Genomic DNA, 27,978 nt, shown 5'->3' with positions numbered 1-27,978 from the left:
CAAGCACCGCTCTATGAGAGATGAGCGGGATATGCGACCGCTCAACTCTGCTCAAATACTCTGCTCCCCATAGCTCCGAATTTACATGATTGGTTGACGGTAGGTGGGGGGCGGTAGCGGTAGCCGACGTCCTGTATAAATACAAACTCACTTCCTTAACAAGTTCCTTCGCTATAGCTCTGGTCTTCTCCTTTTGGCGCAAGAAGTATGAAAGCTCTGAAGTCTGCGGAGGCTGTAAATGCTGTACGGCCAATTCAGACGGCGGATTGACCAAGCAGAGCCTATAACTAGGCTTTGCACGTTCGCTGTCACGCAGCAGCGTCAGAGAGGAAAAAAGGTTCGTGACAGGCATGCTTGCAGATTTGCAGAAAATAAAACGGCTTCTCTAGCTCAAACGGTTAAAATATTATCCATAGGAACAGAGCTACCTTTTTATCTTCCTGCGCAATTTCACATGCATTTGATAGAATTTCACAATGTCGCGGGCCGTTTTAAACTAATCCCGGGCGCTAAAATTCAGCCCTGGCATTTCACACCCCCCCCCCCCCCCTGTCAGGGTAAAATTTCAGCTGAACTTTGAGAGGACTGTTGCCTAACTACTTTAAAAAAGCGTGTTTCTCTCGAAGACCTACAAAACTAAAGTAATTACCCGTATTAGACTGAAATATATAAATACATTTTGTCAAACCTGAGAGGCTCTCCATGCTCATTAGTTGCTTATTCAACCTGAAATGTTCCCTTGGCGAAATATTCCCAGATTGTCATAAAACAGCCATACACGTGGTCTCGTTTCTGCATCTCCAAATGTTGCAAGAGGTAAAAGAGTATGCGCTTAAATTAGCTCATTCGGTGCAGCGGGAGTAGGGGTGTAGCGCTGCTGGAGCTCACCTAAGCGTTGCTCACAAGTGCTCCGCTACTTCTTACAACGGTGGTAGGTGCTCGTTTAGTAAAGTTAGAGCAAAGCTGAATTAATGTCTTAGAAGATCAGATAAGGATTCATTAGTATTCTACAAAACACATTCCAATATAATAGCATAGTATAACGTTATTATTACACCAAAAACACCAATTTATTTATTTCTTATGAGATTTTTGGATGGTTAGTTGAGCAATCAAGCCCCGACGATAGTGGATATCCATAAGGCTAGTTCATTATGTGACCCCCAACTAGCCCTAAAATGCAGGACAACAATAGCGCTGTGCTCTGAGCTTCGACACTTGACTCGAGCCAAGGGACTTCGGTCAGTCAGTCGATTAGACAGCATTCCACCGACCGCACGCACCTGCGACAGGTAGGCTTGAACTCAGTTTTAACATTTACTGCAGGTAGGTTGAGAATGTAGACAATGTACGGTAGAATGTAGCCTTTTATCTGTTTCTGGTTAGTGGTGACTGCAGGTCTGGTCCTTGCCATTCTGCCGCCATAGGGGAGACCAAAAAATGTCGTCCCCACAAAATTAGAATAGTCCCAGTCCAAATGAGGTTGAAAAGACATCTAAAATACTATTTTCCAGATAAATTAGGTTCAATTTAAAATCTGAATGAAAGGTGAAAATGTATTTTCCATATGTTTAAAATGTTTCATATGTTCCATGTTTTCCATATATTTTCCATATGTTCCAGATGTACCTATTTTCCAGGACATTGAAAAATAAGTCTTTTCGGGACATTGAAATCAGGTTCATTTTTGGTTCTGAATGAAAGTTTAAAATACTTATTTTCCTGATGTTGAAAATATGTATTTTACAGATGTTGGAAATATGTATTTTGCGAATATTGAAATCAGGATCATTTTTGGTTCTGAATGAAAGTTGAAAATAAGTAATTTATAGACGTCTATGTTTGGGCCAAATCAAGGCTGGTCTAGACTGGATAAAGTATGAACAAAAAATAGAAGTCTATGATTGGTTCAGATTTGGTCCGGACCAAACCAAAAATCTATCTCCATGGATGTTGAAATCAAGGCCGGTCTGGACCGCACAAAATCTGAACCAAACATAGAAGTCTATGATTGGTTCAGATTTGGTCTGAACCCGATCAAAATCCAATGTCCGTGGATGTGGAAATCAAGGCCGGTTCGGAACTGCACCAAAAAAAGACACCCAAAAGGCTTTTATGTCGGTCCATGCTTACTGAGGAGTAGCCTACAGTGTTGTCTGAAATTACATTTTATGAATGCCCATCTGTGGTAAGCCTACTGTTTGTAAAACACAAAAAGATGACGGGTCGTGCTTACTGGGGTGTAGCCTACCATGTCAGCCCACAATGGAATTTTATGAATGCCCATCCTTGTGGTAGGCGCACCATTTGTAAAACAGGCCATTGCATTGGCTTTATTAGTCCTGATTCTTGTGACTAATCAACTTGGCTATTTAAGCTCTGAATATCAGCTACCAAACTTTATCAGGAGTTATCGTGAGCCTATTTGCAATGTGTTTACACAGCGGGAAATGCAGAAGTATTTTCTTTTTCGCTATGATCAGCTTGTCAATAATTGATGGATACAAACTTGAAACCACTGATCATGACAATTGAGGTGAAACTCCTGGACAACAGTTGTGAATGCACGTTCCATATTGTCCATTTTACTTTGACCTGTCCTATTTTTAGGATATGTTGTTTGTTATCATGACATCTCATTTTTATTTGATTGAGTGCCATTTAGGCTAGGCCATTTGACCAGAGAAACCTGCACAATGTAAAAAGGTCATTACATTGTCATACATTTTATCTCCAGCCTGTAGGCTACAGAAAAGGCCACATACTATTTCTACCATATCCTATATCTGCTACATTCTACCATATCCTATATCTGCTGCATCTCTTCAAACAGCACCCTGGAGAGGCGCGCTGGGAATGGACAAGCAAAATATTTTGCGCCTTTGACAATGTGGCCACTGCTTATCAAAGGGGCGTCATCAGCGCACACCTAAAAAAGCGATATGCCACTGGTTGAGAGAAATTGTCATTGTTTCTTGGCGCAGAATTAAGTGAGGTTTTATGTGTTGTTGTTTGGAGGTGCGTCTTGGTGAGTTTATCTCAGAAAATGCCGCCCTCGTCAACCTTCCGCCATAGGTGGCCGCCTAATCCTGCCTAATGAGCGGGCCAGCCGTGGGTGAATGTTTGAAATATGGCTTTATCAAGTTGGAAAATGTTCTCCAAATACTCGAAATAGCCTTGTAATCACTCGAGGAATACAATGGTGAACCGTAATAGGCTAGTAGTCTATTTAAGACCTTTGATACAGTGCATTTTGGAAGTATTCAGACCCCTTGACTTTTTCCACATTTTGTTACGTTACAGCCTTAATCTAAAATGGATTAAATAAAACAATTTCCTCATCAATCTACACCAAATATCCGATAATGACAAAGCGAAAACCGTTTTTTAGATTTTTTTTGCAAAAAAACTTAATAAATATCAGAACCAGAATATCAGACCCTTTACTGTGAGACTCAAAATTGAGCTCAGGTGCATCCTGTTTCCATTGATCATTCTTGATATTTCTACAATTTGATTGGAGTCCACCTGTGGTAAATTCAATTGATTGGACATGATTTGGAAAGGCACACACCTGTCTATATAAGGTCCCACAGTAGACAGCGCATGTCAGAGTCAAAACCAAGCCATGATGTCGAAGGAATTGTCCATAGAGCTATGAAACAGGATTGTGTCGAGGCACAGATCTGGGGAAGAGTACCAAAACATTTCTGCAGCTTTGAAGGTCCCCAAGAACACAATGGCCTCCATCATTCTTAAATGGAAGAAGTTTGGAACCACCAAGACTCTTCCTAGAGCTGGCCGCCCTGCAATACGGAACAATTGTGGGAGAAGGGCCTTGGTCAGGTAGGTGACCAATAACCCGATGGTCACTCTGACAGAGCTCCAAAGTTCCTCTGTGGAGATGGGAGAACATTCCAGAAGAACAACCATCTCTGCAGGACTCCACCAATCAGTTCTTTATGGTAGAGTGGCCAGACCGAAGCCACTCCTCAGTAAAAGGCACACGACAGCCTGCTTGGAGTTTGCCAAAAGGCACCTGAAGGACTCTCAGACCCTGAGAAACAAGATTCTCTGGTCTGATGAAACCAAGATTGAACATTTTGGCCTGAATGCCAAGCGTCACGTCTGTAGGAAACTTGGCACCATCCCTACGGTGAAGCATGGTGGTGGCAGCAGCATGCTGTGGGAATGTTTTTCAGTGGCAGGGACTGGGAGATTAGTCAGGATCAAGGGAAAGATGAATGGAGTAAAATACAGATCCTTGATGAAAACCTGCTCCAGAACGCTCAAGACCTCAGACTGGGGCGAAGGTTCGCCTTCCAACAGGACAACGACCCTAAGCACACAGCCAAGACAACGCAGGAGTGGCTTCGGGACAAGTCTTTAAATGTCATTGAGTGGCCCAGCCAGAGCCCAGACTTGAACCCGATCTAAAATCTCTGGAGAGACCTGAAAATAGCTGTGCAGCGACGCTCCCCATCCAACCTGACAGAGCTTGAGAGGATGCTAATTTCTAAGAACATGTTTTTGCTTTGTCATTATTGGGTATTGTGTGTAGATTGATGGGGGAAAAATAATGTAATCCATTTTAGAATAAGGCTGTAACGTAACAAAATGTCTAAAAAGTCAAGGGGTCTGAATACTTCCCAAATGCACTGTATATGTGTATTTTTTATGCTGACAGAATAGGTCTGCTGAATGTTTTCATAGTTTGTGAACACCCTATTTGTAATTTGTGCTTGTATTTACACAATGGTATAATTTGAGAATATAAAGCCTATAATAATCCCAAAGCCCTAATTAGAGGGTAATACACATGACTGTAGAAATAGATATTAACCTTCAAATGGGTTTCTAACTTTCCACACTGTAGCACATTACAATCTACTCTTGAGGACATATGGCTGTTTATTCAGTAGGCCTAAAGGTTAAACATTTCTTAAGACCATGGAAGGAACATTTCAAAACATTCAGACATTCTTGGCAAGTGACCGTGTGTGGGGGAGATTGAAATTGGTTTGAATAATGACCGAAGCAGTCCCGCACACATTTGTGGAAATGGGAAAGTAATATTTGCCATGTAAAACTGTCCACTGATATGAACTCTCCAAAACAACTAATATCCTTTGTTGTGTCTGCCTGTGTTGGGTTTCAAACCAGAACTACCAGTTTGTCAGGGTCAAGCTGGCATAGGGGGACCAGCAGCAGAGTCACACTGTGGGGTGCTATCATGTCATTATGTTCCTATTGTGTCCTCTTTGTAATGACAGGTCTGTGAAGCACTGATGTAGGCTCCCCGGTGGGCAAGGAATGGACCAAGGCCATGGCGAATTGTAATCCAGTGAGTGTTTCAGTCTGTAGTGTGCTGTGCTATAGTCAATCAAGGATGTAATCCTATTTTTGCTACTGGTTGTTTACACTGCTTTGCTCTATCATTCATCATTTTTTCTACTTGTCTTCTAGCTTAGATCACCGTCCTCCACCCTCAGTGAGGTCAACCTGGGACCCTCGGCAAACCCACAGTATGTACAGTATTAAGAGTAATGGGTTTCAGTGATTTGTAATGCCTCGTAGAACTGACATCTGGTAACCCTTTACCAACAGAATTGTGATCCTGATGCATTCATTAACAAAACTATTTTCTCCTCGATATGATGCCATACATCCGCTGCAACCACTAACGTACACTGCTGTACTTTGCTATTGAGATTTGGGTCTCTTTTCAGTCCACATGGTGGAAATTCAGCTTTACCGCGTGATTGAAATTTAAAGGCATTGTTCCCGCTTTAGCGGAGACTGTATTCGCGATAAACACTGCATGCGTCGGCTCAATCTGAAATGACCTTTACATTTCTATTGCGGAATCTGTAACGCTTCAGCTTCACCTATTGAATAGAGCCCTTGATCGAACATGCTATTTCATGCATCATACCAGAGTCATGTTGCGAGACGGTTGTCTCTGCCATAACCTGTCATGATACGTGTAATGTCAATCCGTATGACACAGATATCTGTATCATTATTCCTGTCTTGTTTCAGTGCCAAGCCCACTGACTTTGACTTCTTGGCTGTTATTGGAAAAGGGACCTATGGGAAGGTAAGACAGACTACACTGCTGTCTGTCTGATAAAAGGCTGCATGCCTTCATCAATGATTAACTCTGTCTATGCAGGACTGTTAAGGTTACCTTGATGAAAAGTTCAAAAACAAACCAATGAAGGAGGATAAGGTTGTTGACAAATTGTACTTCGGATGAGTAGCCATTTTTAATTTGTCCAGTTAATTTGCAGTCCCTTTTCATTGTGTCTATGACTACTTTCTTTCTATGTTTTGTGTGACTGTTAATCAAATATGTTATTTGTGTGTATTTCATTGACCTTCTAGATTGATTTAAGATATGTTTATGATAAGAGTGTCATATTAGTAGGTGAAGTTTTGAGTAAACAACCAGAGATTTATTGGCAACCACCCTGCATCCAGGTCCTGCTCGCCAAGCTCAAAGCTGACAACAAATTCTATGCGGTCAAAGTTTTACAGAAGAAAGTCATCCTGAAGAAAAAGGAGGTTGGTCTATAAACGTTTTATTTAGTTATTCATTCTCCCAACCAACTCACATATAGGTTATTTATTTTCTGTGGTAAAGGTCCATTAAATTACACCAATAAAACCCTTTATGTCAGTATATATTCAACGTGTGTATTAATTTTACTGTGTAGCAGAACTGGTTGAGCCCAAGTCTGTTTCTAAGAAAGATAATATCTAATCTAATCTGAAGTGTGTTCTGTCCTTTGTACTCTGACAGACTGATTATACAGCCCCCAGTCTCTGTTTTTCTTACAAACTGTACATTCCCATAATCAGAACTGTTTCTTCCCCTTGGTTTTGTATCACTTGATACTTATAAGCAAGTCTTGGACTTTATGAGCTACTTACAGACACACGTCATAGCTGTCTGACAGACCTAGTCAGATGTGTGTAGACGGCTGCACTTGTGACTTAAAGCAGCAGAAATAACACTGTGGACCTTTTAGGAGAGAGGTGTCTCGCTCTCTCCCCACTCTTTCTGTGTATTGTCTCTTGTCTCGCGCTTGGGGCTGAAGCAGTGGTGCTGACAGGGGCCTGTATTCGGCTGTGTCCTGCCCTCTGCCTCGTGTCCGCTGGTTCAATGCTGCTTTGTGTCCTCTAGCAAAAGAACATCATGGCAGAGAGAAACGTGCTGCTGAAGAGCCTGAAGCACCCTTTCCTGGTGGGCCTCCACTACTCCTTCCAGACCCCAGAGAAGCTCTACTTTGTCCTGGACTATGTCAACGGGGGAGAGGTAGCTGGCTAATGGCCCTGGGTTTCCTGAAAGGTTGCATATGATATGCAAATGACAAAAGGAATGGACTCTAGCAATGTTCCTAATAAGCCATCCTTTATTTACAGTACCAGTCAACAGTTTTGACACACCTACTCATTCAAGGGTTCTTCATTATTTTTACTATGTTCTACATTGTAGAATAATAGTGAAGACATCAAAACTATGAAATAGCACATATGGAATCGTGTAGTAACCAAAAAAGTGTTAAACAAATCAAAATATAGTTTAGATCCTTCAAAGTAGCTACCCTTTGCCTTGATGACAGCTTTGCACATGCTTGGCATTCTCTCAACCAGCTTCACCTGGAATGCTTTTCCAACATTCTTGAAGGAGTTCGCATATATGCTGAGCACTTGTTGGCTGCTTTTCCCACACTCTGCGTTCCAACTCATCCCAAACCATCTCAATTGGGTTGAGGTCGGGTTATTGTGGAGGCCAGGTCATCTGATGCAGCACTCCATCACTCTCCTTCTTGGTCAAATATCCCTTTAACAGCCTGGAAATGTGTGTTGGGTCATTGTCCTGTTGAAAAACAATTGATAGTCCCACTAAGCTCAATCCAAATGGGATGGCGTATCGCTGCAGAAAGCTGTGGTAGCCAGGCTGGTTAAGTGTGCCTTGAATTCTAAATAAATCACAGACAGTGTCACCAGCAAAGCACCCCCACACCATCACCTCCTCTTCCATGCTTCACGGTGGGAACCACACATGCGGAGATCCTCTGTTCACCTAATCTGCGTCTCACAAAGACACAGCGGTTGGAACCAAAAATCTCAAATTTGGACTCATCAGGCCAAAGGACAGATTGCCACCGGTCTAATGTCCATTGCTCATGTTTCTTGGCCCAAGCAAGCCTTCAGTAGTGGTTTCTTTGCAGCAATTCGACCATGAAGGCCTGATTCACGCAGTCTCCTCTGAACTGTTGATGTTTTGATGTGTCTGTTACTTAAACACTGTGAAGCATTTATTTGGTTTGCAATCTCTGGTGCAGTTAACTCTAATGAACGTATCCTCTGCAGCAGAGGTAACTGTGACGGTCCTGATGAGAGCCAGTTTCATCATAGCGCTTGATGGTTTTTACAACTGCACTTGAAGAAACTTTCAAAGTCCTTGACATTTTACAGATTGACTGACCTTCATGTCTTAAAGTAATAATGGACTGTCATTTATCTTTGCTTATTTGAGCTGTTCTTGCCATAAGATGGACTTGGTCTTTCACCAAATAGGGCTATCTTCGGTATCACCCCTACCTTGTCACAACACAACTGATTGGCTCAAACGTATTAAGAAGGAAATAAATTCCACAAATTAACTTTTAACAAGGCACACATGTTAATTGAAATGCATTCCAGGTGACTACCTCATGAAGCTGGTTGAGAGAATGCCAAGAGTGTGCAAAGCTGTAATCAAGGCAAAGGGTGGTTACTTTGAAGAATCTCAAATATAAAATATATTTTGATTTGTTTAACACTTTTTTGCTTACTACATGATTCCATATGTGTTATTTCATAGTTTTGATGTATTCTCTATTATTCTACAATGTAGAAAATAGTAAAAATAAAGAACAACCCTTGAATGAGTAGGTGTGTCAACTTTTAACTGGTACTGTATATTAAACCTGCCAATCTATTGACAGCACAGAAACAGCAGAGCAGTGTGTCATAGCCCTGGGCTTAGTCACACTTTACTCCCATTTAATCATCGGCTCAGTCCAAAGTCTCTGTGTCACAGTATTATGATGAGTTAATAATGTAGTGGTAGTAATATGACATGCTTTGTCAGAGCCCAGGAGACTGACAGTTAAAACAACAAGACAGAACTGTTTTCTTTCTCCCTCTTATCGCTAACCTCTTCTTCTCCCTCTCATTCTCTCTCTCTCTCTCTGTCTTGAAGATCTTCTTCCACCTGCAGAGGGAGCGGTGCTTCTTGGAGCCGAGGGCTCGGTTCTATGCTGCTGAGGTTGCCAGTGCCATCGGCTACCTTCACTCCCTCAACATCGTTTACAGGTCAGACAGTTTTGCAAAGGCGCATTCACGTAGAAGCGACACGTTATTATGTACACTATTGAGGGTCAGTGAAATCAAATGTCTTTGTTTGTTCTTTTGTAGAGATCTGAAGCCAGAGAATATTCTCTTAGACTCTCAGGTAAGTGTTGACTCATAAGTGGATGTAACTTTATTGGATTGTTTTCAATATCTCAACTCACTTCCTTCTCATCTTAGAGAAGATGGTTCAAGATTTCGCAAAACAGTATCATACGCAGTCCGTAAGTTCTTGTAAGATTGATTGGGAAGGTGCTTAAAACGATGTGTGTTCCAGGGCCACGTGGTGCTTACGGACTTTGGGCTGTGTAAAGAGGGAGTGGAGCCGGAGACCACCACGTCCACTTTCTGTGGAACCCCTGAGGTGAGGAATAGCCCTGAGATTGTGTCTGTGCTCAATGATATGTTAATGATAACATATGTCTCATAGTCACTTATAGCTCTATATATCCATCTGTGTATTTATCTCTCTTTCTCTCTTTCTCTCTTTCTCTCTTTCTCTCTTCTCTCTCTCTCTCTCTCTCTCTCTGTAGTATTTGGCCCCTGAGATTCTGCGTAAGGAGCCCTATGACCGCACTGTGGACTGGTGGTGTCTGGGAGCTGTGCTCTATGAGATGATCTATAGTCTTGTACGTTTTTGAATCTCAGCCACCCAATGCGTTTACTTGCGGCGTATAGTTAAATGTACTAAAGAAGAACAATGGGTGAAGAGGAACAATGGAGATGCGCATGTTAATACACAGAATCTTTTCATGTGTTTATTTTCAAAGGATAAAGCTAAGAACGTTAACAACTTTAAAGTTAAGAACACTAATAACAACATGGAATAAAATGAAATGTGTTCTACAAGATCAAATATCACTCCCTAAAAACACAATCGTTGGATAGCTTTTTAAGAATTCACTGATACATTGGTGCACATGGGAAACTAAAGGCATATAAATCATAAATGACTTGGTAATAGGAAATACATTTATTTCCAGGGCAGGATTAAAAAGCAATTTTGGATTGACCAATGTAGATATTTTCAAATACATGCAACTTAAAAGTTTTATATCACAAAATTTTGATTAGGAATCAAAGCAATCTTGAGGGAATCCTATTTGAGTCAGAAAACGATATTCATATGGTAGGTAAGCTATACAAAACCTTGCAGAGAGCATATTAACTGACAATATCTTAGAAAAAATATAAACTATTGGAACCAAGACTTAACTGATATTGGCACAAGATGGAGGAAATGTTGGAACATAACTAATGAAATTACAGTTAAACGAAAAAATACGCTTAATCCAATATAAACTAATGTATAGAATTTATTATACAAAATTCACATTCTACAGCACAACGGCAGTCATGTCTTAAGTGTAAAACTAACAAAGACTCAATAATCCAGGCCTTCTGGGAAGTCCAAAAGTTATGGGCAGAGTTAGAAAGTTGGCTGTCAGAAGTATTAGAATATAAATGTACTTTTAATCCGTCTGTCTACATATTACAAGATGTGGCATATGAGGGTGCAGTGAGGTACCTGACGGGTCGGACGATACTTTTCTCGTCAATCATCTTGAAAAAACGTATACTTAAAAACTGGAAATCAACACAATGGAAAGGTCAAATGCTTTATTATCTTAATTTTTAACGTGCGTGGGCGACGGAGAGAATCAAAATGGCGCAGTTTGAGGCCATGTGGCAGCGAGTGATGCGGATGCTAGAGATGGAGGTGTGAGCTTGAGGGTCAGGGCAGGTGTGATGTAGTTGTTTGTGTGATGTATAGTCGTTTGTATGTGTATGTTTAGTATTTTTAAAGAAAAGTAGTACTAAAATAAAATTGTTTTTGAATCTTATATAGCTACTGTACTTAGTGCAATCTAAGGCCAATCCAAATATTATTTCCTTGTGCAGCAAATGTCCAAGACAATTGTTACCAACTTCAGGAAATGTTTCTGGAGTAGCTGGTGGCTACAGTGTCTCTTCTCCGTTCTACTTCGTTTCTAGCCTCCTTTTTACAGCCGGGACATGTCTGAGCTGTATGATGGTATCCTGCACAAGCCTCTGCCTCTGCCCCCAGGGAAGTCAGACGCTGTCTGTAGTCTGCTCCAGAGCCTCCTGCAGAAGGACCAGCACTGCAGGCTGGGAGCCATCGACGACTTTGTGAGTGGACCAATGGTTGCATCTGAAATGGCACCCTATACCCAATATAGTGCACTACTTTTGTGCCATTTCGGAAGCAACCCCATGCCTTTGCCGGTTACTGTGTTTCACGAATGTTCACTCCGTTATACATCGCTTATATCTTGTATATGATTCTTGTTTTACTTTGCAGTTAGAAATCAAGAACCATGTGTTCTTCTCCCCGATTAACTGGGATGACCTGTACCACAAGCGGATCACTCCTCCATACTACCCCAATGTGGTGAGTTGTTGGCACAGTCTATAACATTGGTAGGCAATTAGATCCAGCCGCGGGCCAATTTTTGTTGGAGTGGATGGTCGGGGGGGAGGGGCAGAACATAATCATTTGTACACTGCAAATTGACCACAATTGACCCCCAAAAAAGATTGTATTTGAAAAGAACACTCATTTCATACCTTGATTACATTGAGACACGATCGCATATCTTTTTTATTTTTTTGGTGGGAATACTTGAACAGATTTCCAACATAATTCTTTTTTGGGGCTGATTTGCTGGAGATTTTACTGTCTTTTTTGACCAAAAACTACCCCCCCACACACACACTTTTGGGGGCCAAAATAAATTGCCTGTTGCCGACCCCTGGCCTATAACATGCCGGTTGTTTCTTACCATATTCTCTAACCTTAACAGCTCTTTCTCTAAAACTTTCTCTCACTACCTTTCTTTCCTCATTTTAGCCTTCACACTGTCGGTCTCTTTTCTCTATCACTTTGCTCAATTCCCTAACATGTCTCCTCTCTCCTCCAGAAAGGGCCAGCGGACACCCAGCACATAGACCCAGAGTTCACCAGAGAGATGGTGCCTAACTCGGTGGGCCGCACCCCTGAGCTGAACGCCAGCACCAGCAGCAACAACGCCTTCAATGGCTTCTCCTATGTCTGCGGTGAAGAAGACAGCTTCCTCTAAGACAGGGAAGAAGGGCCCTCACAGCACCGCCACTGCCTGAGCTCGAGGTTGAAGTTACCCCTAACCACATATCTAGGATTCAATTCCTCAACCCCAAATCCTAACCTTAACCTCTAAGTCAGGAGGTGAAAAAGATATTTGGCCCATGATCAGTTAGTGGCAACCTCTATCAACTTCATTGGCCACAGCCATAGAAATGGAGCACATTGAACAGAATGCACTTTTTGTGTAGGCTATGCACAGTGGCTGCCACGTCTGTTCATCTAGACGTCATTAGAACAGGCAGATGCAGCAGGCTCTAATGATATGTGTGAAAATCTAGTCCAAACCATATTTCTGCTCTTTTATTGCTGTTTTTAATACAAACACGGTGGACCTTCCAAACATTTGTTATTTTAAATGAAATGTGATGATTGTCCAACAATATATTATTGATTTGAAAACATGCTGTTTCTGTTATCACTGATTTTTTTGTAGATTAGATTAGAGGCTCGACTCTATTTGTTGCATCTAGGCATGCTTAAAGGGATAGCTCACCCAAATTACAAATGTACTTATTGGTTTCCTAAGACTGTCAGCAGTCTATAGAAAAGGTTTGACGGCAATTATAGAAGATTTGAACATGCGTGGAAAATGTGTGTATCAGTACCATGACTTAAATGGGATTTGTGCCACAAATGCCACAAAGTCGTGGTACCGATATAAGCAATCTATGGACAGGGTATGACAGCAATCGATGCTTCCCTGGCACTGTTTCTAAATGTACAAAAGCTGAAGAACATTCGCACATACAGGTACTTTTTTTGCCGTGCTGGAGATATTGGGAAACTCATGAAAAATGTAAACACTGCACACTGCTGTTCATGCTCCCAGGTGATTTTATTGAAACAAAGTCTAGACCCTTAGGTCTTCATCAGGCATCCAACGTTTAGCATTTGTGGAACAAATCCTGGTACCGATATTAGCACTTTTTCGCACACAGGTTCAAGTCATGTATAAGTGACTTTGTTGAGCTTCACAATCAATTTGAGATACTTTCTCGTGATTTGAACATGTCGAAAAATGCTAATATTGGTACAAGGACTTGGCTGGATTTGTTGGAAACATTTCGAGGGGAAATAAAACCAAAGCACAGATTGCTGTTATACCATAGACTTCTTACAGGGTAAGGAAACCAACGTGTTATTTTGTAATGTGGGTGAGCTATGCCTTTAACAGCAACATAAACCTACGCCATCTTCTTACAACTGTAAAGGTGCGTGCCATGGTGTTTTTAACCTTGTGAAACAAGCCATATGATTGTGTCAACACGACGGGTGACATTAAAGACTGACTTATGCCAGCACCGTGTTAAAGGTGACTGATGCGCAATGACGTATGTGTACATAAACACGTCAAAATAAATAACTATCCATATGTTTACCGTGTCTTGCGTTGACAGAGCTTCCATCTGATTGAAGTGTGAAACGAAAACCACCGTTTTGAAGAAATAATTACTATATGCTCTTTATTTCTCGAAGCATTTTATTTTCTTCAAGCAAAACATACAAAGGTAGCACTAAAAGGGCTTTATGCAAATGTGTTACTTCCAATATCAACAGATTTCAGATCAACTAAATGTGTTCCTAAAACTGAAAACAGTTTCTAAATCAATCAAAAACAAGACAAAAAGGCAAGACGGGGATCAGTTACTGACAGAGTACATGCTGAACAGCTCATCACATTTATTTCACGCTGCTCAGAGGACATGCGTGTTTTTTTTCTGTTTTGGGATGTGTTGTGCGTGTGTTTGACAAAAAACATCTGAATGTGTTGCGCTTTGTGTGTAAAGTGTGTGTCCATCCAATTGTTTTGGTGAGCGCGCTGGCTGAGGAGAAAGCCGATGAGCAGCAGGACCACAAAGATGGCCGGGAAGATGCCCAGTGCCACACCAGATGGCAGAGGGCGAGGAAGGAATGCCCTGTGCACACTGAATGTAGTGGTCAGCATATAGTAGCTGCAGAAACACAGAGACAGCAAATATCATCATAAATATTACAATATCAATGACAATCCAGCTTTAATGTTTACTATAGAATATGGCATATAAATAGTATACTAACTATGAACATTTCTTATGTCTTACTCCACTTGATATGAAAATATTCCACTAGCGTATTCAACCTTCAGTTGATGTATTACAGAGTACAGCCTGGTAACTAAGTGCGCTCATAAAATAAAGGCCAGGTACAAAGCAAGCAGAGGGATGAATGTATGAGATATTAATGAGGACAAGGACGATGTATCTGCATTTTATAAGTTGAATACGTTGGATGAATATCCAATTCAAATGTGGGAAATTAGGAAAGATCCTCCCTCAGGATGCAGGCTATATGACTCTGCTTACAGTGCATGGGGGCCTCTAGTCTACAGTGCTGTGTCAACAAATTCCTATCGACCATTATTGATTGGTGATAAAGTATGAATTCAATTGAGTTGCTATAGAATGTGTACATATATTCCTGGTCCGGGCTGTGTTGGGGTTTGGTTTATTTTGCTGCTGGCTCAGCAGAGAGGTCCAGTTCTTGGGCTGGGAGACACACTTGGCCTCCTGGCCCGACTGATGGTACTGGTTGTTATGCATGCCGTTCGCCTCAAACATCACAAAGTCGCCATTCGCCTGCTCCACAAGCTCATTACCGTTCCAGCTGCAATGGAACAGCGCGGGTTTGATGTTGGCTCAGGATCAAAACCAAGCAGCCATGTTTACCTGCTCTAGAAAAGGCTGTGTGGTGGGTTGGCTCTGGCACTGTTGCTCTGTGACGGAGTGGCATGCTTGTTCCAATGGTCTTTGTGTGTGTGCCAAGTAGTTTTATCAAGGGTCTGTCTGAACTCCACTTCACACAGAGATGACAGGTTTTCTTACACTGAACGATGTACAGTGAGTCTATTTTGAGGTCAGAGAAAAGGGTTGCCAGGGTTACTCACAGCTCCATGGAGGGTATCCAGGGGGTATCGTGGTAGACCAGCTGGGGGCAGAAGTAGTCTGCGATGCTGTAGTAGTAGATATGCAGGTCACTGGAGGCAGAGCTAGGCCGGATCAGGTGCAGAGGGTCATACATACTTCTTAGTGGAGGAGGGGAAGGTGGTGGAAGAGGAGGATAATGGATGAAATACTAGTGGTTATAACTGCACATGACATGACAAAAATATATATTTACGGCAATAACTTTCTTATAACTCTGTAATACCTTTCTTTGTGGAAGCCTTATGTTCTGCGAATGAAAAAGTTAAAAACCCCACTTTGGCATCACAAGCATTTATTTTTTGTATATTGCATTTCTATCAAGCGTGACAGTCTAGAATCTAGTTCCATCAGTGCTCTGTAACAACCTCACTGCACAAGCTACTTGAGGATGACATAAGAAAAGTTGTCCTGAAGCTGCTCTTGAGTGAACGTGCCCTTAGTGCAAGTGGTTATGTTCCTGTGGCAAAAAAAACTAAAAACGACAGAAAGAACGCTCAGAACGCTTAGCTCTTACAGTAGTATCGTTCAGAAAACGTTTTGAATGTTTTGAAAATAAGAAATACAGAATGAGGATTTATCCCTCACCTCAAAATTCCGGTATGCTTTCCAGGAGGGCATCCAGTGAGAATGTGAGCTTTCTAAAACGGGAAAAAGTGAATACAATAGTATGTAACTCCACACTGGAGGGCGATAGCCTTTTCTGTATACACCGTGGGGACAAGCTAACACGTCCCCACGGTTAACTCATACATATTATCGTGACTGTTAGAGGGCTGGGTTTCTGACAAGGGGGTTGAGGTCTTTGGAGGACACGTCTCTTCCCATCAGGTCTACTATGATGGTGGAGAAGCTTCCTTTACGTGGACAGGAACAGACCCAGAGAAAACACTACACTGTCCTTTTCAACAGCTAGAACTCCTATTGCCAATTTGCAGTCTTACCTCGGCTTGAGGGTTCAATCTGCTGCCTCCATAAACGCCAGCTGCTTCAATTCAATTTACTGCCATTCAGACATACATTGAGTGTACAAACCATTAAGAACACCTGCTCTTCTCTTTCTGAACAACACCTGCTCTTTCTGAACAACACCTGCTCTTTCTGAACAACACCTGCTCTTTCTGAACAACACCTGCTCTAGCTCGATGGCGCCGACAGACTGGCGCCAACTTTGCAGTATATTGTTTTTTTATGTATTACTTCTTACATTGTTAGCCCAGAAAACCTTAAGTGTTATTACATACAGCAGGGAAGAACTATTGGATATCAGAGAGATGTCAACTTACCAGCACAAGCAGCATTACAACCAGGAATACGACTTTACCAAAGCGGATTCTTTGTCTGCACCTCCGTGGGCATTTGACACAAAACAACGCCGCCGGAGGAGAGGGTGCCGGAGCGATCTTCTAGTGAGGCTTCGGATACGCGCACATCACGAATCGCTTCCGAGTATATTACTCGCTAATGTCCAGTCCCTAGTTAACAAAGTCGATGAAATCAGGGCAAGAGTTTCTTTCCAAAGAGATGTCCGGGATTGTAACATACTCTGTTTCAAGGAAACATGGCTAGCTTGGGACATGCTGTCGGAGTCAGTACAGCCAACGGGATTTTCAGTGCATCGCGCCGACAGGAATAAACATCTCTCCGGTAAGAAGAAGGGCGGGGGTGTATGTTTCATGACTAACGACTCATGGTGTAATTGTAACAACATACAGGAACTCAAGTCCTTTTGTTCACCTGACCTAGAATTAATCACAATCAAATGCAGACCGTATTATCTCCCAAGAGAACTCTCCTCGGTTATTGTCACAGCTGTGTATATCCCCCCCCGCAAGCGGATACCAAGACGGCCATCAAAGAACATCTTTATGCAAACGACTTTATGCAAACTGGAAACCATATATCCTGAGGCTGCATTTATTTTAGTTGGGGATTTTAACAAAGCTAATTTGAGTAACAAGCTCGACCATTGCTACTCTAACTTCCGCGATGCCCCCGCCCTCCTTTTGGCAAATCTGACCATGACTCCATCTTGTTGCTCCCCTCCTATAGGCAGAAACTAAAACAGGAAGCGCCCGTGCTTAGGTCTATCCAATGCTGGTCTGACCAATCGGATCCCACGCTTCAAGATTGCTTCGATCACGTGGACTGGGATATGTTCCGGGTAGCCTCAGAGAACAACATTGACGCATACACTGACTCGGTGAGCGAGTTTATAAGGAAGTGTATAGGAGATGTTGTACCCACTGTGACTATTAAAACCTTCCCTAACCAGAAACCGTAGATTGATGGCAGCATTCGCGCAAAACTGAAAACACGTACCACTGCATTTAATCATGGCAAGAAAACTGGGAATATGGCCGAATACAAACAGTGTAGTTATTCCCTCTGTAAGGCAATCAAACAAGCAAGTGTCAGTACAGAGACAAAGCGGAGTCGCAATTCAACTGCTCAAACACGAGATGTATGTGGCAGGATCTACAGACAATCACGGATTACAAAAAGAAAACCAGCCCCGTCCCGGACTTCGACGTCTTGCTTCCAGATAAATTAAACAACTTTGCGTGCTTTGAGGACAATACAGTGCCACCAAAGCGGCTCGCTACCAAAGACTGTGGGCTCTCCTTCTCCATGGCCGATGTGAGTAAAACATTTAAACGTGTTAACCCTCGCAAGGCTGCCGGCCCAGACGGCATACCTAGCCGCGTCCTCAGAGCATGCGCAGACCAGCTGGCTGGTGTGTTTACGGACATATTCAATCAATCCCTATCCCCGTCTGCTGTCCCCACATGCTTCAAGATGGCCACTATTGTTCCTGTTCCCAAGAAAGCCAAGGTAACTGAATGCCTATCTAAATGACTATCGTCCCGTAGAACTCACTTCTGTCATCATGAAGTGCTTTGAGAAACTAGTCAAGGATCATGTCACCATCCTACCTGTCACCCTAGACCAGTGGTTCCCAAACTTTTTATAGTCCCATACCCCTTCAAACATTCAACCTCCAGCTGCATACCCCCTCTAGCACCAGGGTCAGCGCACTCTCAAATGTTGTTTTTTGCCATCATTGTAAGCCTGCCACACACACACTAGACGATACATTTATTAAACATAAGAATGAGTGTGAGTTTTTGTCTCAACCCGGTTGGTGGGAAGTGACAAAGAGCTCTTATAGGACCAGGGCACAAATAATAATAATCAATAATTTTGCTCTTTATTTAGCCATCTTACATTTAAAACTTTATTTGTTTATCGAAAATTGTGAATAACTCACCACAGGTTAATGAGAAGGGTGTGCTTGAAAGGATGCACATCACTCTGCAATGTTGAGTTGTATTGGAGAGAGTCTCAGTCTTAAATCGTTTTTCACACACAGTCGGTGCCTGTATTTTGTTTTCATGCTAGTGAGGGCCGAGAATCCACTCTCACATAGGTACGTAGTTGCAAAGGGCATCAGTGTCTTAACAGCACGATTTGCCAAGGCAGGATACTCTGAGCGCAGCCTAATCCAGAAATCTGGCAGTGGCTTCTGATTAAATAAAATTTTCACAGAACCACATGTTGCAATTTCAATGAGGCTCTCTTGGTCAGATATCGGTAAGTGGACTGGAGGCAGGGCATGAAAGGGATGACGAATCCAGTTGTTTGTGTCCTTCGTTTCAGGAAAGTACCTGCGTAATTGCGCACCCAGCTCACTCAGGTGCTTCGCTATATCACATTTGACATTGTCCGTAAGCATTTGCACACAAAAAATCATACAATAATGGAAAGACCTGTGTGTTGTACTTGTTAATGCAGACAGATAATAGCTTCTTAATCATAGCCTCAATTTTGTCCCGCACATTGAATGTAGTTGCGGAGAGTCCCTGTAATCCTAGATTCAGATCATTCAGGTGAGAAAAAACATCACCCAGATAAGCCAGTCGTGTGAGAAACTCATCATCATGCAAGCAGTCAGACAAGTGAAAACTATGGTCAGTAAAGAAAACTTTAAGCTTGTATCTCAATTCAAAAAAACGTGTCAACACTTTGCTTGATAACCAGCGCACTTCAGTATGTTGTAAAAGCCTTACATGGTCGCTGCCCATATCATTGCATAGTGCAGAAAATACACGAGAGTTCAGGGGCCTTGCTTTAACAAGTTAACCATTTTCACTGTAGTGTCCAAAACGTCTTTCAAGCTGTCAGGCATTCCTTTGGCAGCAAGAGCCTCTCGGTGGATGCTGCAGTGTACCCAGGTGCTGTCGGGAGCAACTGCTTGCACACGCGTTACCACTCTACTATGTCTCCCTGTCATGGCTTTGGCACCATCAGTACAGATACCAACACATCTTGACCACCAAAGTCCATTTGATGTCACAAAGCTGTCCAGTACTTAAAAAATATCCTCTCCTGTTGTCCTGGTTTCCAGTGGTTTGCAGAAGAGGATGTCTTCCTTAATTGACCCCCTATAAACGTAATGGACATATACCAGGAGCTGTGCCACTCCCGCCACGTCTGTTGACTCCAGCTGTAACGCATAGAATTCACTGGCTTGTATGCAAAGCAGTAATTGTTTCAAAACATCTCCTCCCATGTCACTGATGCGTCGTGAAATAGTGTTGTTTGATGAAGTCATTGTCTGTACAGTTTTTTGTCCTTTTCCCCCAGCATTGTCCCAGCCATATCCGCGGAAGCAGGAATAATTAAGTCCTCCACAATAGTATGGGGCTTGCCTTTCCCAGCTACTCTGTAGCTGACCATATAAGACGCTTCTAGCCCCTTCTTATTAATGGTATCTGTTGCTTTTATACATGTCTTACTACTCGAAAGTCATCTTAATTCTCGCTCAAAAAACTCCCGTGGCTTATTTTTCAAATTGGCATGTTTTGTTTCTAAATGTCTGCGCAAGAGTGAAGGTTTCATCGAGTTGTGAGATAGTACTTTTGCACATATAACACACTGTGGCTGAGGAAAGGCACTACTCCCAATGTAAGTGAACCCCAAATCAATGTAGTTCTCATCATTTTTGCGTCTCTTCGATGGTCCAACGTCCCTGTCTGTTGTTCGGTGCTTTCCCGAGTAAGGGGGCAGTAGCTCTTCGGCTGCATCAGATTCACAACTGTCAGTGTCCATGCTGGCCTGGCTAACAACAAATGTAGAATTACTGATGCTAGCATTGAATGTGTTCGTGGAAGCAGAACAACTTGTGTCATCGACAGGTGCAGGTGTAGTACTGCTGGTAGTAGCAGTACTACTAGTAGAGCTGGTATGTGTCTTTATGGGCCTTACTTTTTTAAACAATTTATCCATTTTTGAGCAAACGGAATGAGCAGCAGCTACGTTTGGCTACATACGGACCGTTAGTGTAATTCAAACGAGAGCGTAACGGGTTAATGTGATTGAATGTTAATTATTTGACGAGGCTACCTGTATTTGACATTGTGTTGCTATTTCTCTGAACATTAGATGGTTTCATTTTATTTTTGGCAGTGAAACGATGCTACTCAGGTGAGAAAAAAACCTCACCCAAATGTATATCCCCGTTGGAAAATATAAAGGGACTGTTTGAAAATGTGAAGATTTTTAAATATTATTTTTATGTGAATCACATTTTTATTTGGCGTACCCCCAACGGCATTGCGCGTACCCCTGGGTGTACCCCAGTTTGGGAATACCTGCCCTAGACCCACTTCAATTTGCTTACCGCCCCAATAGGTCAACAGATGATGCAATCGCCATCACACTGCACACTGCCCAATCCCATCTGGACAAGAGGAATACCTATGTAAGAATGCTGTTCATTGACTACAGCTCAGCATTCAACACCATAGTACCCTCCAAACTCATCATTAAGCTTGAGTCCCTAGGTCTTGACCCCGCCCTGTGCAACTGGGTCCTGGACTTCCTGACCGGCCTCCCCCAGGTGGTGAAGGTAGGAAACAACATCTCCACTCCGCTGATCATCAACACTGGGGCCCCACAAGGGTGCGTTCTCAGCCCCCTCCTGTGCTCCCTGTTTACCCACGACTGCGTAGCCATGCACGCCTCCAACTCAATCATCAAGTTTGCAGACGACACAACAGTGGTAGGCTTGATTACCAACAACGACGAGACAGTCTGCAGGGAGGAGGTGAGGGCCCTCGGAGTGTGGTGTCAGGAAAATAACCTCTCACTCAATGTCAGCAAAACAAAAGAGATGATAGTGGACTTCCGGAAACAGCAGAGAGCACCCCCCTATCCACATCGATGGGACAGCAGTGGAGAAGGTGGAACATTTTAAGTTCCTCTGTGTACATATCACCGACAAACTGAAATGGTCCACGCACACAGACAGTGTGGTGAAGAAGGCGCAACAGCGCCTCTTCAACCTCAGGAGGCTGAAAAAATGTGGCTCACTAATTTTTACAGGTGCACAATTGAGAGCATCCTGTCGGGCTGTATCACTGCCTGGTACGGCAACCGCACCGCCCACAACCACAGGGCTCTCCAGAGGGTGGTGCGGTCTGCACAACGCATCACCGGGGGAAAACTACCTGCCCTCCAGGATGCCTACAACACCCGATGTCACAGGAAGGCAAAAAAGATCATCAAGGACAATAACCTCCCGAGCCACTGCCTGTTCACCCCGCTTCCATCCAGAAGGCGAGGTCAGTATAGGTGCATCAAAGCTGGGACAGTGAGATTGAAAAACAACTTCTATCTCAAAGCCATCAGATTGTTAAACAGCCATCTCAGAGAGGCAGCTGTATACCTTCAGACTTGATATCACTGACCACTTTAATAAATGGAACACTAGTCACTTTAATAATGCCACTTCAAGAATGTTTACATATCTCGCATTACTTATCTCATATGTATATACTGTATACTGTATCCTACACTATCTTTTCTATACTATCTATTGCATCTCAGCCGCTCATCTGTCACGCCCTGACCATAGATTGCTTTGTATGTTTCTATGTTTTGTTTGGTCAGGGTGTGATATGGGTGGGCATTCTATGTTGTATGTCTAGGTTGTCTATTTCTGTGTTTGGCCTGGTGTGGTTCCCAATCAGAGGCAGCTGTCTATCGTTGTCTCTGATTGGGAGCTATACTTAGGTAGCCTATTTTCCATTGTGTGTTGTGGGTGGTTGTTTTCGGTTTAGTGTATGTTCACCTGGCAGAACTGTTCGTTTATCGTTTTTGTTGTTTTGTTAGTACTCATTAAAAGTAATTATGAGTACTTACCACGCTGTACCTTGGTCTTCTCCTTCTCCTCGATACGACGATCGTTACATCATCCATATATCTTATATTTATATATTCTTATCCCATTCCTTTACTAGATGGTGTGTATTAGGTTTTGTTGTGGAATTTGTTAGATATTACCTGTTCGATACTGCTGCACGTTATGAATCTTCACAGGGGGAAGAATGTGCAGAGAGGTGGACGTTGCTGGCCATGCCGATGTAGGAAAACTCCCCTGCAAACATGCTGTGGAACTGCTCCACCTGGTGCGGGAAGAGAAGCATGGCTATATCTCAAATGACACCTTATTCTCTGTTTACTGTTGGGGAATGGGATGTCATTATAAGATTTTAGACTTAGAGAATGTGATGCGTCACCTTCACTTACTGGACAGGACTGGACAGGTGGTGTGGTACGTGTTAGCCTTATGGTCAAAGTCCACCCCTCTGAGCAGCAGGTCCTCCCGGGCTTGGATCAGCATCAGTTTCTCCTTGGACGTGTCAATGACAGACGCAAACTGAAACAGGCAGGCAGACACAAGACAGTACAAAACATTATAATACAGGACAGCTCTGTTACTGACAGTACATTTATTTAAGTACATTTATTTACCCAGTCAGGTCCCTAGACATCATTCTGTATAATAATACATGTGTAACATACAGGTCTACAGTGTATATTTATGACAACACTGGCCAGGGCTGAGGACATCTCATTATCACTGAAGGGATTTCAGAACGGGCAGTTGAAGCAGTTGCAATTGAGCTGCACAATATGAAAGCAGTTGCACAATATTTCTGAGGGCGGCAGCTTGCCTAACGGTTAGAAAAGCAGGCCAGCAACCAGAGGGTTACAAGTTCAAATCTCAGATGGGTAAATCCTCCTAGATAACATTACTTGCCATTGTGCCCTTGAGCAAGGCACTGAATCCCCTTCAATTGCTCCACCTGCACTGTGGCTGACCCATTGCTTCCAGCCCCTTGGTGTGTGTGTGTGTGTGTGTGTGTGTGTGTGTGTGTGTGTGTGTGTGTGTGTGTGTGTGTGTGTGTCTTGGGGGGTTGGGTTGAGAGCAGAAATACACATTTCCATACTCTGCAAGCTTGGAGAAACAGGATAAAGTCTTCTCACACTTCCAGTCAGATGCAAATTTATTTTAATTATAGCTGAGCTTTCTGAGTCTTTTCCTGTTTCTCCAGTTTTGCCTTTTGCCTCAGGCACCTTCACAAATCAGCTTTGGGGGTGCAGTAGATTCTGCCTTTTACATACTCTGCAAGTTAAAAAAAAGTTAATCTTATTATAATATGAAAATGACATGTTAATGACATACTGTATGTTTAGTATGTAAACTCATCAAAAAAAGAAACGTCCTCTCACTGTCTCTCAGCCTATTACGGACAGTCTGAGCACTGATGGAGGGATTGTGCATTCCTGGTGTAACTCGGGCAGTTGTTGTTTCCATCCTGTACCTGTCCCGCAGGTGTGATGTTCGGATTTACCGATCCTGTGCAGGTGTTGTTACAGGTGGTCTGCCACTGCGAGGACGATCCGCTGTCCGTCCTATCTCCCTGTAGCGCTGTCTTAGGCCCCTCAAATTGCAATTTATTGCCCTGGCCACATCTGCAGTCCTCACACTTTCTTGCAGCATGCCTAAGGCACGTTCACGCAGATGAGCAGGGACCCTGGGCATCTTTCTTTTGGTGTTTTTCCGAGTCAGTAAAAAGGCCTCTTTAGTGTCCTAAGTTTTCATAACTGTGGCCTTGATTGCCTACCGTCTGTAAGCTGTTAGTGTCTTCCGTTCCACGACCGTTCCACAGGTGCATGTTCATTAATTGTTTATGGTTCATTGAACAAGCATGGGAAACAGTTTTTAAACCCTTTACAATGAAGATATGTGAAGTTATTTGGATTTTTACGAATTATCTTTGAAAGACAGGGTCCTGAAAAAGGGCCGTTTCTTTTTTTACTGAGTTTATATATGCATATACATCCTGAATGCTTCCCCTTACTGTATTTGCCTCCAGGCCAGCCCTGCCATAATACAGCACCCCATCGTCACCCGCTGTTATTCTTTAAATAGACTAATATCACGAAGAGAATCCAGCATCCGGCTGAGCCGCCTCATGCATGGGGAGCCTTTAGTTGCTGATTGTGTAGTACCATGGTTGGGTGAGTAGAGCAGCATGTGTGGAGGACAGATTAGATGGCCTCTCGTGCCTGCTAGCTAGATCACATGGATGCTGGACGGCGAGTCTCGCGTGGGTTGCTCGTCTTTCCGCAGCGAGTGACTTGCGGAAATGTTCCAGGAACAAAACTGCATGCCTGTGACTGTTTGGTGACTTCAGGCAGGACCATGGTCAATCTCTCACCTTCGGCTGTTCATTATGATAGCCACAATGCTTGACACAGTGGGCAGGTTGAATAACCCTCTGATAAATTCCTGTGAAATGAGAGTGAGAGTTGGCTATAGGGTGCTGATTACTTTTTTAAAGCTTAGACCTGAGGACCTATGTACAATGACCTTGAATGCTTTTGCAAAAGTTTGATTGCTACTGTTAACTTCAAAGAAGAACTTTGAGGTGACATTGACTGACAGAATATCAAAGCTCATCCTTGCCTTGGGGGCCATGTGGAACTGCTGGTCCTCAAGAGCATGGTTCCCAAACTCGGTCCTGGGGTCCGCCCTGGGTGCACGTTTTGGTTTATGCAGGACCGAGTTTGGAAAACCCTGCTCAAGAGGACTCCCCAGATTGTACAGCAGAACACAAGAGCTCACTTCCTGTTGACAAAAAAAAACTATGCACAACACATCACATCACATAGCCATTTCCAGCAGTCTGGAAACATCTAGGAGCAGCAACGGCTCAGCTGCGAAGTGGTAGGCCACACAAGCTCACAGAACGGGACCACAGAGTTCTGAAGAGCGTAAAAATCGCCTGTCCTCGGTTGCAACACTCACTACCGAGTTCCAAACTGCCTCTGGAAGCAACGTCAGCACAAGAACTGTTCGTCAGGAGCGTCATGAAATGGGTTTCCATGGCCGGGCAGCCGCACAGAAGCCTAAGATTACCATGCGCAAATCCAAGCGCCGGCTGGAGTGGTGTAAAGCTCGCCGCCATTGGACTCTGGAGCAGTGGAAATGCGTTCTCTGGAGTGATGAATCACGCTTCACCATCTGGCAGTCTGACGGACTAATCTGGGTTTGGCGGATGCCAGGAGAACACTACCTGTCCAAATGCATAGTGCCAGCTGTAATATTTGGTGGAGGAGGAATAATGGTCTGGGGCTATTTTTCAGGTTTCAGGCTAGGCCCCTTAGTTCCAGTGAAGGGAAATCTTAACACTACAGCATACAATGAAATTCTAGACGTTTCTGTGCTTCCAACTTTGTGGCAACAGTTTGGGGAAGGCCCATTCTTGTTTCAGCATGACAATGCCCCCATGCACAAAGCCAGGTCCATACAGAAATTGTTTGTCAAGATCAGTGTGGAAGAACTTGACTAGCCTGCACAGAGCCCTGACCTCAACGCCATCAAACACCTTTGGGATGAATTGGAACGCTGACTGCGAGCCAGGCCTAATCACCCAACATCAGTGCCCGACCTCACTAATGCTCTTGTGGCAGAAGGGAAGCAAGTCCCCGAAGCAATGTTTCAACGTCTAATGGAAAGCCTTCCCAGAAGAGTGGAGGCTGTTATAGCAGCAAAGGGTGGACCTACTTCATATTAATGCCCATGATTTTGGAATGATATGTTCAACGACTTTTGGTCATCTAGTGTATGTGTTTGATGAGAGCAGAGATTTAGCTGTGTAGTTTAACATGTCTGTCTTTGCTAAAGCAGCACTGTGGATATAGTAGACACAGTGGATTTTACTCCTGAAACAAGAGATATGTGATGATCACTGCTGGACAATGGCTTTGGTGAGCAGAAAGTAAATGATAGGAAGGCATTAGGAAAACATAGCAATTTATTTGCTTCATAAAAAAAACGACAACTTGGTATTTGAGTTGCATGAACATGGTTATATGCTCCAAATCTTGAGCAGGAGTCCATGTCCCTTCACTTTTTATTTTATTTTATTTAACCTTTATTTAACTAGGCAAATCAGTTAAGAACAAATTCTTATTTACAATGACACTTAGAGAGTGTAAGTACAACTTCCGGTCAATCACAATTGCAAAGTTGTCCAACACAAAAGCTGCAGAACTTACTGAAGTTCCTACAAACATGAGAATTGGTTATGAATTTCAATACACATTAATACGGCATGACAATGTCATTAATAGGCCATCTGGAGTACAGTCAAATACAAGTTATATATTTCATATCAATCCCACTTGTCATTATTCTTCAAAGGATGTGCTAGCCTACATTTCATTTGTTGGAGGTAGCTAAAGATGCTATTGGAAAGTGGGAGTGGAATCTTGCTGTATAATCCTGACTTGAACAAATTATAGAGATGAATTACAGATTTTGGGTTGAGGGGAATTCTGCAGATTTTATGTAAATCTGTGTACAGCAGGCTTCACAACATCGGTTTTGTCTAGGTGGTATACAATTATGTTACTTTTTATCAGCAGGTTAGGAGAACTTATGCAGCAGGTTAAGATAATTAACGTGGCAGGTTAGGAGAATTAGGTTAAGGTTAGGAAAGGGGTTAGGGTTGGCTAATATGCTGCTACGAAAAGTCACTTCCGGTCATAGCTGTGCTTCCTCTAGTAAAACTCACATCAGCCACTTCGTAGTGGAATGGTTGATTCCTCAAAGAATGTTCTGGTAATGAGGATCCACTTCCTGTCATTAGAAATAATCAAATGAGGCGGAAACATTCTCAAGAGAGTGCCACTGCAAGATTGGTAGAAGTTGCTAAATGTTTCACCCCACGTACAAGTGTCACAGTGGTTATTTATTTAACTAGGCAAGTCAGTTGAGAACAAATTCTTATTTACAATGATACCCCAGCCAATGCTAGGCCAATTGTGCACTGCCCAATCACAGCCAGATGTGACGCAGCCTGGATTTGAACCAGGTACTGCAGTGATGCCTCGTGCACGGAAATGCAGTGCCTTAGACCGCTGCGCCACTCAGAAGCCTCAGAAAACATCACTGCCTCTGGTTGTTTCTCCTCATTATACAAGAATGTCTGATGAGAAACATTGTTTTGTATTTATTTTATTTTTTTATGGATAGGGGCAAGCTCACCATGTTCAAAACGGAAAGAGATAGTTTATTCAAATTACAAAATGACACATTGGTTTCCTTAC

At 42.9% G+C, this 27,978-nt stretch overlaps 1 protein-coding gene and 1 pseudogene across 3 annotated transcripts; one reads left to right on the top strand and one right to left on the bottom strand.

The window, feature by feature from the left end:
• Positions 1–138: 138 nt before the first annotated feature.
• On the top strand, positions 139–13,928 carry LOC139557075 (serine/threonine-protein kinase Sgk2-like). Of its 3 annotated transcripts, none has more exons than XM_071371417.1 (13): positions 143–337; positions 5,274–5,344; positions 5,467–5,525; positions 6,043–6,100; positions 6,484–6,567; positions 7,190–7,321; positions 9,257–9,369; positions 9,472–9,508; positions 9,683–9,769; positions 9,939–10,034; positions 11,401–11,556; positions 11,729–11,818; positions 12,348–13,928. In XM_071371417.1, the coding sequence occupies exons 2-13, from the start codon at positions 5,327–5,329 to the stop codon at positions 12,504–12,506; spliced, it is 1,089 nt and encodes a 362-aa protein (XP_071227518.1). In that variant the 5' UTR covers positions 143–337; positions 5,274–5,326; the 3' UTR covers positions 12,507–13,928. The 3 variants fall into 3 exon arrangements, with proteins under 3 accessions (XP_071227520.1, XP_071227518.1, XP_071227519.1); XM_071371418.1 differs by lacking the exon at positions 143–337 and adding an exon at positions 895–1,292; XM_071371419.1 differs by lacking the exon at positions 7,190–7,321 and having other exon boundaries at positions 139–337.
• A 592-nt stretch (positions 13,929–14,520) lies between these two features.
• Positions 14,521–25,832, bottom strand: LOC139557984 (uncharacterized; annotated as a pseudogene).
• Positions 25,833–27,978: the final 2,146 nt, after the last annotated feature.

The sequence above is a fragment of the Salvelinus alpinus genome, chromosome 28 (genome assembly GCF_045679555.1).
Source record: "Salvelinus alpinus chromosome 28, SLU_Salpinus.1, whole genome shotgun sequence".
NCBI lineage: Eukaryota > Metazoa > Chordata > Actinopteri > Salmoniformes > Salmonidae > Salvelinus > Salvelinus alpinus.
The sequence above is the reverse complement of the archived record's forward strand: the minus strand, read 5'-3'. Positions and strand labels throughout refer to the sequence as shown.